General features: G+C 31.0%; 1 protein-coding gene across 2 annotated transcripts in view; it reads left to right on the top strand.

Annotated features, from left to right (window-relative positions):
* LOC114325107 (poly(A) RNA polymerase gld-2 homolog A-like) overlaps positions 1 to 13,086 on the top strand; it is a 43,163-nt gene that overhangs the window by 16,832 nt on the left and 13,245 nt on the right. Inside the window, exons 4-6 of one of the 2 annotated variants that reach the window (XM_028273047.2) lie at positions 5,065 to 5,380; positions 7,080 to 7,248; positions 10,053 to 10,325. In XM_028273047.2, the coding sequence (XP_028128848.1) occupies positions 5,065 to 5,380; positions 7,080 to 7,248; positions 10,053 to 10,325 (758 nt within the window). Of the gene's footprint in view, positions 1 to 5,064; positions 5,381 to 7,079; positions 7,249 to 10,052; positions 10,341 to 13,086 lie in introns of both variants that reach the window. The other variant, XM_028273046.2, reaches the window with a different exon arrangement.

Here is a 13,086-nt window from a genome sequence, read left to right as displayed (position 1 = left end):
TCGGTTTGAAAAACAGGATATCCCAAGGCTTGTACGGGATACCAGATATAATTGTAACAGAAACTGGCCATACCTGTACTGGTAAGTAATGCTGAGAGTAACTAAATCCTTAAACTCAACCAAACCAAAACAGTCAACCAAAACCAAGCCAAGAAAACAAAGACAAAACACCTGTTAACATACAAAATAAAATTTCATAACACAACATATTTATTTATTACATGAACATGACAGAACTGAAATGGCCGTGTCACTCCGAGTCCTGCCGAATTGGTGCGATTCGCTGCTAACGTTACCGTATTTTAAGCCCGCTATCCGACCTACCGTAACGGAGCACGTTAACGTTAAAATCATTTCCGTTATTCAATATTCATACTGCGCATGCTCCATTGCTAAAATAACGTTACCGTATTCTCCTCGAGTTACTTGATAACTCTCTATTTAATCGATTGGACACCTTAAAACAGCGGTTCTCAATATTTTTGAGTCATGTACCTACCACAAAATCCTTTTAATTATGTTTGGTACCACCTAACTGAAATACCTATTATTAAGTTAGGTTTTATAATTAACTACAAATATGTTGGATTTTGGCTGTGTTTTGTGTTCCTCCGCAAATAATGATATGTGCCACCAGTGGTACATGTACCACAGATTGAGAAGAATATTCGTGTGCAAAAAATATAAAGAAAACATACAGTGTGGTTAAGAAGTTAAGTACCAGATAAGAAGTTGACAAAATAGATAAAACATCCAATATCTTTGTTATTGTTTGATAAAGTATAACCCATTAAGAGGGTATGGTTTGAAATCAACATTTCAAGCTCATTTTTGTGAATTTTTTGTGAAACTATGGTCGAATTATTTTATTTTTAAATTTAATAAACATATTCAGTACAATTCAAAGAATATTAAAAAAAAATGCAAGACAAATCATTGAAAAATCTGCCAACTGTGGCAAATTTTTTTACAGACACCTCAAAAAAATGGATTTTGCGGTGGACATCAGAAGTCGTTATTGAATCATGTGAAATAAAAAAATCAAAAACATGTTATTAGCTTATGAGTTTCTCGAAGTAACGTTGTCGAGCTTTAATAGTTTAAACAATTTTTGAGTTTTTGATATCTCTCAGAAGTCAAAATAACGCAATATTTTGTAAAAAAAAGGGTGAAAATCAACATATTTATTATTGTTAAACAAAAAATAAGCAAGCAACAAAAAATATCTCAACAGCGTTATCTCACGAAATTTCTCAAGAAAATCTATGCAAAATTTCAGGTGGATCAGTGAAGTAGTTTTTGAGTTACAATGTTCACCGCCTTTGAAAAAAGCAGTTTTAAGAAAAACGCGTTTAAAGTTTTGACAACTTCTATTTTCAGTTTCTTTTTTGTCTGTCGAATCATCAAGTGATGCACATCGGAATATGTTTTTGAATCGCAATAATTTACAAAAGAGTAGGGGAACAGCTGTTGAACGGGATATTAAACATGCTGTACTATCGGTAATTTTGATCCGATCAATCTGAAATTTTCAGAGAGCTTGAAGTTATGTACTTTCATTTAAAATAATAAAAAGAAATGGAAAAAATCAAAATTTTGAGACCATACCTCCCCTTTAAGTATTGGATTTTTGAAATCCCATTTCTAGAGTTCCCTTTCTACAGTAACTGTTAACGTATGTTACTTTCCCAAAGAAACACCTAGTTCAGAGAAATAAGGAAAAAAAATATCCTGTTGGTGACACAGTCCCTTCAGGCCGAAACCAAATTTTTTGAGTAGTATGGACATCTATAATAATAACATATGTTTTCTGCAGCCGATTTTGATGGTATACATAGTTATAAACAAATGAAGATCAAACAAGCTGAAAATGCGAGAATTATCATAACGAAAACTTTGTTTATTTACGTATTTTAATTCATAATATGGAAAATTGCTATTATGAAAAGTAGTTTAGAATTAATAATTGTTTTAATGTGCAATTATATCATTCTAATTTAAATGTTATGAACTATAAAGGTAGTTTACTCTTGATCGAAATTCATATTTTTTATATACCTCGTATAAAATTAATAAAATTTTATATATGATGGTTGCATCATAAATCTTAGCACATGAAGAGCTTTTTATGAAGAATAACTTTTCTTCGTCAAATTAAAAATAAATGAAAATGTTGGTATCCATAATTTGAGAAAAATCTTGAAATATTCTTTTCCATTAGAAGGATGTATGTGCACATATCAGACCATAATTTTTTATACCAAACAATATTATTTCATATACTGTCGGTTCGCTAAACTCAGACACAACTGGCTAGTGATTTTAGTCAATAATTTTGCCAATTTGGCAAAAAAAATGATTATTAATTAGTTAATAACAAAAAAATTCACAAAATTTGGCAAAAAATTGGCAAAATTCGCAAAAAACAAAAAAATTACATACTAAAATCACTAGCCAGTTGTGTCGAGTTTAGCGTACCGACTATATTTTAATTTCATAGCAAATGGAACAGTCCATTTATCATAAAGGGGAGGCCGTATACTCGTATAAGCCTTTTTAAAGCTGTTAATAAATTATTGCTTTTAAAATATACTCAAATTGTATTTTTGAACATCTTATTTATTTTCTATAATAATTAAATTCACTGTCAAATGTCATTGATGTTTTATTACTACTTAATTTAAAATTTAGTTTGACATTCACGAAGTGTCAAACTTAAATGTAAATAACCTATGCTTTGCTTAACAAATCGAGATTAAAAAACTAGCCTACTTAATAGCAACGATTTCAGCTGGACGTGTAGTGTGTCGGCAGAAAATAAAACGATTGTGACGTCACATATTAGACTTTGAGGTCGATTATCTCGAAGATGGTTAGAAATATCGAAATGCCGTTTTCAGATTTGGATTCAGAAGAAAAAACTACAAAAGAATAAATCGATAAATCTGATCTGAGTATTGCAGGAGCGGCAACGCAATAACACATAGAGTTTTGCGAATTTATAAACGAAATGTTTTCGTTGAAAACGGTAAATTTTCGCTTTTTTCGTCTATTACCAAAAAGTTAAGCATTTTAAACAAATTTGAGAGTAAGAAACTCATAAATTGTATAAAAACTTCAATATGGCGTTCTCTGAATATGTATATCCTTATTGGTTGCTTAGAAAATTGCAAAATAAATCATAAATTTTGAGTTTTTATAAATATTCATAACTTATGTAAAAATTAACTTAGAACCTTCTTATTACACGGAATGCTGAGACTTCTGATGCTTAAGGTACTAGTACACTTTAAAAGGCCAAAAATAAGCATTTTTTCAAGATTTTTTTTCTCAGAACCTTTATTAAAAATGAATATAAAACTTTACATATTAATATCTAACTCTTAGAGAACACAAAAAATATATCTTTTTCATTTATGCATGTACACTAATATTGTTGAGTTCGCCAAAGTCGAGGCCTCGAAAAAAAGTAGTTCCGATGGCGGACAGTTAATCTCAGTATTGGGATATCTGAAACAAAAAAATTGTACGGCATTTGAAAAAGGAAGGTTTCTTACGTGACAATTTACCACCATTAGTGAAAAATTCTGCAAAAAAAAGATTTTACGGAAATTTGAAAAATTTTTGTGAAAAAATCAACCGTTTTTCTTCAGTTTTTCATGGTTAAAAAATATTTATTTTTTATTTTTTGGTCAAATTGTGGTAAATTGTCACGTAAGAAACCTTCCTCTTTCAAATGCAGTACGATTTTTTTGTTTCAGATATCCCAATCCTGAGATTAACTGCCCGCCATAATTTTTCGAGGCCTCGACTTTTGCGCCCTCTACAATATTAGTGTACGTGCATAAATGAAAAAAGATATATTTTTGTACTCTCTAAGAGTTAGATATTACTATGTAAAAAGTTTTATGTTCATTTTTATTAAAGGTTCTGAGAAAAAAATTCTTGAAAAAAATGATTATTTTTGGTCTTCTAAAGTGTACTAGTACTTTAAAGTATACCCTAAATTTTAAAGCAATTGGTCGAATAGTTTAAAAGGTATTTAATTTGTTTATCCAACAATTTAATTTTTGCAACACTGTAAGTCAGAAAATGATGAAGTTATAGTAATACTTTGGATAGTTTATGAAAGAAGATTTACACTATTAATTTAAATAAAAAAAATGACAAAAAATAATTCTAAATATTGCAAAATTATTTTGCAAGAACATGTGATTTAAAAAAGGGGGGGCTAACTTCGTCCCTAATTGTCCTCTAGGACAATTGTTTTTCTTTCTAAATGTGTATAAAAATTCAGTCTTTCTAAATATGAAAAAATAATTTTTCTACGGGTAACGGTTAGAAAGTTATTCTTATTGTTTATGTAAGCAAAAAATCGACATGTTTTTGCAAAATAATTTTACACTGTTTAAAATTACTTTTTGTCATTTTCTTTAATTAAGTTAATAGTATAAATGTTCTTCTTTCATAAACTGTCCGAAGTGTTACTGTAACCTCATAATTTTCTGACTTATAAAGTCAAAAAAAATGAATTTGGGATAAACAAATTAAATAACTTTTAAACTGTTTGACCAATTGCTTTGAAATTTAAAATATAATTTAAGCACAAGAAGTCTCAGCATTCCGTGTAATAATAAGGTTCTAGCTTAATTTTTACATAAGTTATGAACATTTATGAAATCTCAAAATTTATGATTTATTTTGCAATTTTCTAAGCAACAAATAAGGATAGACATATTCAGCAAACGCCATATTGAAGCTTTTTATATGATTTATGAGTTTCTTATTCTCAAATTTGTTTAGAATGCTTTACTTTTTAGTAATAGACGAAAAAAGCGAAAATTTACCGTTTTTTTATTTTCATTTGTTTATAACTATGTATATCATCAAAATCGGCTGCAGGAAACGTATAGATTATTAATATAGATGTCCATACTACTCAAAAAATTGGGTTTCGCCCTGGCGGGATGTGTCACGAGAAAAATCTTATTTCTCTGAACTAACCGTTTATATTTTTTGATTATTTTATCTATCGTTTATGTTGACAATGACAATTATTTTCAGATACTATACCAACAGTAACAATAATAACCATAACCACAACCATCACAATTCCAACTCCAACGGCCGTCAGAAATACAACGGCCATTCGAAAAATAATATGGATACGATGATAAAGAGGGCGCACGGGTTAGTGGAACGATTCAAATCTCGCGCGGAAATGTTGAAAATAGAGCCCAATCCGCTCGGATTATCCAGCGGCGGACCGTGGGACCAACTCAATCAAGAAATTTGGGATCTTTTTATTAATAGGGCGCAAAAGGAGAAAACATATGACATGAAAATTAACTTGTGGAAAAATCTATTTTTATATATAAGGGTGAGTAATTTCAAGTATTATTGTCTGCCTGTTTTATTATTTTTTCGTCAAAAATATTCGTTAGAGTTGAAGGGTCAAGATGTATTTTTGAAAATATTCACGTAAAGGGTATCCGCCGTTAAGATAGGCAAAATACCCTACCCTACCCGCAAATACGTCATTTTTTTGGTTTTAGTTTTTTTGCTAGGTTGGAATTACTTTGACAATTGAAAACTTTCACAGGCATTCTTGAAGATTTTATAACACTTGTCCTTATTATAGATGTTATAGACATAGACCCTTAAGTTGAATGTCCATGTGTAATGTAATTTTTTTAGAAAAAAGCGTATTTAAACTTTTTTTGGAGGTGGTTGCAGGTTTACCTATTATTTCTATTTTGCTGATTTTTTCCAGATTTTACATATAATTTAAAGTAACTGAGTCATTTCTTCTTCTTCTGTCTGGCTGTGTCCTTTCATTCAGATCTCTCTTGCGCCCTTCTCCTCCATTGTCATATATTCATGATTTTCAGGTCGTCTTCCACCTCATCCAACCAAATAGTTTTGGCCTTCCTTTTTATTCTTCTTCCTATCGGCTTCCATTGTAATATTTTCTTTGCTGTTTTCGCATTTTCTTGTCTCTGAACATATTCCAGCCATGACAGTCTTTGACTTTTTACAAATCTTACAATATTCATTCAGTTCATTACCCTTCATTCAGTTCATTAACCTAACTGAGTCCTTTAGGATATTCAAAAATTGGACTGAACACCTATAAACCCCCCTCCCTCAAACACCTATTTTTCATAATTTTTAAGGGTTTTTCGCATGATTTCGTGCGAAAATCTGGTTTTCAAGGGTTATTTGGTGGTTTTTACTGGATTTTCGCATAAACGGTCATTGTATTTGCCCCTTAGAGGCCTGAAAATATTCTTTTTCTTAAGATGAATGATGAAGTAGTTTTCAATCCTAATAGCAAAATTAATAATATTGAAAATATTAAAAACATTACTAAAAGATTTTTAAATTGAAAACTTATTGGTAATACACTTTCCTGGTGACACCTCCAAGGCTTCTACAATTTGCAAGCACATGGATGCTGCAGTGAAGACATGCTCTCCGTATTCTAATTGAAAAGTAAGATTGTTTTGCCTTCGCATTGCAACTGAATAAAAATGGTATACATTTTTATCTTTTTCTAAGTTTTTTGAATATGTATTGAAGACGCATTGATGAAGGTTGTTTTAACCACACAATACGTAAGAACTCAGTTATTTCAAATTATAACATATAAAAAAAAACTTAATTGAATCAATTTTGAAGTCTGTAACTCCTAAAAACCAATTTTTTGAAGGTTGCGCACTCTACAGAAAGATCTAGAGATATATTTTTTGATAAAATACACAAAATAAAAAAATAGCCTGCAGCCATCTACTCAAAAAGTTCGAAAAAATGCATTTTTAGGTTATGTACATTCAACCTATAAAAAATAGACAAGTTTTGTAAAAGCTTCGACTACGCATGCGAATTTTTGAAAATTGTTAAATTAATTGCAACCTAGCGAAAAAATGGGTGGCGGTTTTTGAGGGTGGTAGAAAGAGGTATGTATATATCACATAAAACGTAAAAAATAAAGAAATTAATTCTGGGAATGAGGGAATTTGGTCTATCTTAACGAGGGATACCTTTACATGTTTCATAAAGAATAATTTTGATTTCAGAAGTGTTTAAGCAGCTATGGTTTGTTTATGGTCGGATCCACCATGTCGGGATTCGGTTTGGAGAGTAGTGACATCGATATGTGCTTGTTAACGAAACCTTGTACTAACGATCCTCGATTAGATTCTCTACACCACCTTGATGCGATTCGAGAACTTCTAGTCAAAAACGGTAAGTACCTTTTACCTATGTGGTTGGTGATAATAGTTTTCTTTTGATATAAAAATTTAATGTAAGAGATCAGGAGGATGTAAAAATCCTAGGACCAGATTCTATGTATGGACAAACAATACAGTTACTTAATGAATGGAATCTAGATATTAACGTGAAGTTATTCGATGATCTTTACGACACGGGGCAGATTCTAAAAGCTAGTTGTCGCTTTACTTTTGTCGGTCTATCAACGGGGCCACTACATTTGAGACCTCCTATAGAATCAAAACCTGCTAGATCCATTTTTTGAAATTTTTAGGAAAAACTAAAAAAACATTAAAAATGTAACTTTCCCAAAAAGTATCTGGCATTTCTTAATCAAGGTGGCATCAATAAATGTCATAAAATGGCACACTAATTTGGTATAGAGTCATTTTTCTGCATGCATCTTACATCTTCAGAAATTTGTACTTTTAGTTTGGATTTAGCAGATTTTGATTCTACGCCCACATAATATTGCTTATTTTCAACTGCTTTTAGGCGCAAGTAATGCACTAAAAGTATAGACAAGGCGAAAACGGCGGGTTCGAAGGGAAAAATATTCCCATGAGATTTTTTTGCATAATCACATTCGTGAGACATCCCAGAATAAGGTTGAAGAAGTCGCCCACGCGAAAAGTGGGCCAATTTTTTTTAACAATTTTTTTTAATCAAATTGCAGGAATCAATATTTTTGGCCCGAAAAATTTTTTCTTTAATTTTTTGGACCATTCTGGACAAAAAAGATCTCTTATAATTTTTCTCTAAAGTTGATCGTTTTCGACTTATAAGCAATTTAAAATTGAAAAAAACGAAAAATGGCGATTTTCAAGGCTTAATAACTAGGTTAAAAGTTATTATTATGAAAGTCAATATATGACTAAATCAAAGTTTAAAGCCCCCCCTACAAGATCCTGAAGAAATTGTTGTCATTATTTTATTACTAAGCTGCTATTTTTAAGTAATAATAATAAGTGCCATGCACGTGTGCGGCATCTGTAAATGCTGAGTGCGAGAGAGAAGCCATCCCAGCAGTCCAATTGTGCATCTTACTCGCACTCACATTTACAACCGCGTCAATACGATCTAACCGCTCATTGTTATTTATTAAAGATAACAGCTTAGTAGTAAATTAATGACACAGATTTCTTCAGGATCATGTAGAGGAGACTTTAAACTTTGATTTAGTCACTTTCTGACTTTCATAATAATAATTTTTAACCGAGTTATTAAGTCTTAAAAATGGCCATTTTCGCGTTTTTCAAATTTTAAATTGCTTATAACTCGAAAAAGGTCAACTTTAGAGAAAAATTATAAGAGACCTTTGTCCATAATGGTCCAAAAAACCTAAAAAAAATTAGTTCTGGCCAAAAATATAGTTTTTTACAATTTGATTAAAAAAAAAATTGTTAAAAAAAAATTGGCCCACTTTTCACGTGGGCGACTTCTTGAACCTTATTCTGGGATGTCTCACGAATGTGATTAAGCAAAAATATCTCATGGGAATATTTTTCCCAACGAACCCGCCTTTTCCGCCTTGTCTAGTAGGTATTGAACCATTTTGATAGGAAAACATACAAAATATACAAGAAAAAAAAGTATTTTATTGTTCATAAAACTATGGACATAGCAGGGTTTGATTCTACGTTAACATTTCGGTGGTATTTTGAAGATTTGGAAGGTTTTGAGCCGAAACCTTATGCCTGTAGATTAATAGATACTTGAACTTTGAAACTGTGTAAAAAAAGAAGGAAAACGAACAATTTAGGATTTGGCAGGTTTTGATTCTGATGACTCATTTAATGGGCCACTTTTTAAAACTTTTTTTGATAATATTGATCATTTTTATCATCATCATCAGTGGCATCACAACTTGTTCTGAGCCAAAGCATTCTTCAAAAAAATTCTCCGTTCACTCCTACCTCTGTCAATTCTTCTCCATGCTCTAACCCCAATAGATTTTAAATCATCCTCTACCTTGATACCTAACTCTTGGTCTTTCTTTGGCTCGTTGTCTAATCGGCCTTATTCGATCAAAAACTTTTCCAACTGTTGTACCTTCTTCTCGCCTGATTACATGCCCTATCCATCTACATATATGTTTATCTACATAATCTAATAATATTGTTACAAAATTGACTTTTCTATGATCTTTTAGCACTAATGTTTAATTTTAGTTGACTTTATTTATTTTTAATAACTTACATCTAAACAAATGAAAAACACTGAATTTATATCCTTTATTTTACAAACTACGATATCTAATTTATTTATTACACTAAATCTAATAATTTATCTAATTACAAATTCAAAAATATACCGCGCCCGTTACATATCAAAGTACACCGAGTATTCAAATTCACCACTGAACTACTAATTGCAAAAACCCCTATTTATACATTATTACAATGTTCTAGAAATAAACAACAACATCTCGAAAAAGGTTAAATAATATTTAAAAAGAATTTACTTCAGAAGTCTAGAACAATCTAACATCATAAATCATAATAAAAGAAGGGTCTTGTTTTTACATTAAAATTATAATAAATAGGCCAGGTCGTGAGCAGCCTGCAGCGTCACCATATTATTATTATATCTATATTATAAGGCATGCTACGTTAATGACTTTTACGTCAGATTCTCCGAAAATTCTATACAACTCAAAGTTGCAACGCCTGCCCCACAAACCTTGCTCTTTAACATTTAAGAAGTTTTTGGTCTAGAAATAAACTTTTAAAATTATATAATTCGACCCCCAAGATCAAATTTCATATTTATTTCAGAGGTGACGGCAGATCCGGAGTTAATATTGGCCAAAGTTCCTATTTTGAAGTTCAAAGATAAAGAAACAGGATTTGAAATCGACTTAAACTGTAATAATGCCGTGGGAATTCGGAATACTCATCTCTTATATAGTTATGCCCGTCTTGATTGGAGAGTCCGTCCTCTGGTGATTATTGTGAAAATATGGGCCCAAGCAAATAACATCAACGATGCTAAGAATATGACGGTGTCGAGTTACTCGTGGGCTTTGATGGTTATACACTACCTGCAGCGTAAGTATAGTTGCGGTAAGAAATATAGTATACATACCTTGTTTTTAAACTAGGAGGAATAAACTCAAAATACAGATTCACACTCAATAATGTCACTAGAAAAATCACCAGATTCACCTTATTTTTATATTATACTAATAAGTCGCTAAGGAGTTCTAAAAACAACTGTTTTTTATATAAATGCAGACTAGAAATCTAAAAATTCAGGAAATAACGCAGAAAACACAAAAATTACGAATATAACTTAATTAACCCAGAAATTTTAAATCCCAATAGTGTCAAAATTTCATAATTTAGTAATTTTAACTATTTATAATGGGAAATAAGCCACAATATTATTAAAAAATGATTTTTATTAACGTTTCGACGCCCAAATCGGGTGCCGTTGTCAAAATACAAAATACTATTAACATAAACAAAAATGTTGTTGCTTAGTAAAAAAATTCTTCTAATAATTTATTTAATCTGACTCATTTATATCGGCAATTCAGATACATAATATGATACATTTTAAAGTAGAAGACTTTAAAATGATATTGCCAATATTTATGAGTTGCGTTCCTGGGACGACTTTACTGAAAGATAGTTCATTCGATTACATGAAATCAACCCCAACTCAAGAATATCCGCCACAAAAAAATCATAGCATGTGATCTGTCTTTAAAAAGACAACCACATGCAACGGTGACATTAAAATTCTCGCGTTAGAGATCTCATAGTAAATCACGGGATAATGAACATAGAGTTCAGTGGAGATATTCAAGTATAGTCCTGAAAGAAACAGATAGTAAAAAGAGAAAAATCAAAGAAGCGGCTCTAATTATGCTAAACGAAACCAATTGTGTCGCAAATTCGTCGGTGGAATGCAGTAGGATGTGGATACCCATACTGAAAGAGGAAGTCAATAGAAAGAAAATACCACAATTAGTAAGTCAATAATCAAGTTAGTACATATTTTATATTTTAGTATTACTTATTGTATATCTATGTATTATTAATATTATTTATAATTTAAACAAAATTATAGTAAAGTCAGAATTTGGTATTAATTTTGAGAGTAAATTAAATGTAAGACCAAATACTTACGATGTCGGGATAGTATCACGAGGTTTTTCCTGGTTTTCCCTCGTGATTTACTATGAGATCTCTAACGCGAGAATTTTAATGTCACCGTTGCATGTGGTTGTCTTTTTAAAGACAGATCACATGCTATGATTTTTTTGTGACGGATATTCTTGAGTTGGGGTTGATTTCGTGTATTGGCAATATCATTTTAAAGTCTTCTACTTTAAAATGTATCATATTATGTATCTGAATTGCCGATATAAATGAGTCAAATTAAATAAATTATTAGAAGAATTTTTTTACAAAGCAACAACATTTTTGTTTATGTTAATAGTATTTTGTATTTTGACAACGGCACCCGATTTGGGCGTCGAAACGTTAATAAAAATCATTTTTTAATAATATTGTGGCTTATTTCCCATTATAAATAGTTAAAATTGTAAAAATGCCACAAGAAAATAGCTTCAGAACATCATAATTTAGTGGAGTAAACTTGCCTGCGGTTGGACCAATTACAAACAAGTATTACAGCGCGGTAAAGAATTACTCCTAGTTTAAAAACGAGGTATAAAACAGTCAGATTTGTAGATGTCTACAGACATACTAGAATGTCTCAGCAAGACTACTGAGATTATAAAAAGTATCAAGAAGAGAAAGCTATAGTATTTCGGACATGTAATGAGAGGTCCCAAATATAGGTTGCTAGAAAATATTAAGGGAAAATAGCAAGCAAACGCACTCCAGGACGAAGAAGAACTTACGAGATTGGTATGATGTTGATATAAGGATGCTATTTAGGGTGGCAGTGAATAAAATTAAGATAGCTATGATGGTAACCAACGTTTTGAAAGGGCATGGTACATGAAGAAGAAGATCGTTTCTTGCGATGATAGGGTTCCATTTTAACTATTTTGTATGTACTACTCAGTGGCGTAGCGTGAGTGTCGGGTGCCCGGGGCGGAAGACAATTTTGTCGCGCTCTTATTTAGGTATTTTAATCATACATTAATTATAGAGAACTTTTTGGCAAGAACAGTCATCATTATTTTGCATTATACAGATTTTAAATATTTGATTTTAAATAAAAAAGTTTATCAGTCACGTTTATTCATACAAAAATTCTTTTACTTTAACCAATTAGATACATTGATATAACTTAGGTACCTATCACTTAAGATTAGGTACACCGACGATCGACAAGATTAAATAAAATCAATTTTTAATTAAAACTAGAACGATACTATAATGTTATATTTTTATTTTTATTGAAAACTACTATCAGTATTTGTTAGAATTAATAAAAAAACTTCAGTGTTCAATTAAAAATGTATACGTCTACTTTTAAGAGCAAAGTCTTTGCATCGTTAATGTCTATCGCATTACACACCTCTTGCTCAATAGAAAAAATAGCCAAGTTAGTTAATGTAAGAGTACCTATTGTCGATCTTAAATAATTTTTAATCAATTTCAATTTTGAAACACTTCTCACAGCTGGCATTGCTTATAGCAACTGTGAAAAATATTCGGAGCATTATTAAAATATTGGTCAGAGTATCTTCCAGCTTGGATTTAACAATAAATTTAAATAATTCAAGTGAGTCTGCGTTAATCAATTTATTTTCGTTTGTGTAGCAGCAACGAAAGTCCGCAGTCGAAGTCTTTCCAGCTTGAAATCCTGCTCGTCAATTTCGTCAGA

This window comes from Diabrotica virgifera, chromosome 5, assembly GCF_917563875.1.
Source record: "Diabrotica virgifera virgifera chromosome 5, PGI_DIABVI_V3a".
NCBI lineage: Eukaryota > Metazoa > Arthropoda > Insecta > Coleoptera > Chrysomelidae > Diabrotica > Diabrotica virgifera.
This window is presented reverse-complemented; position numbering and strand designations above follow the sequence as displayed.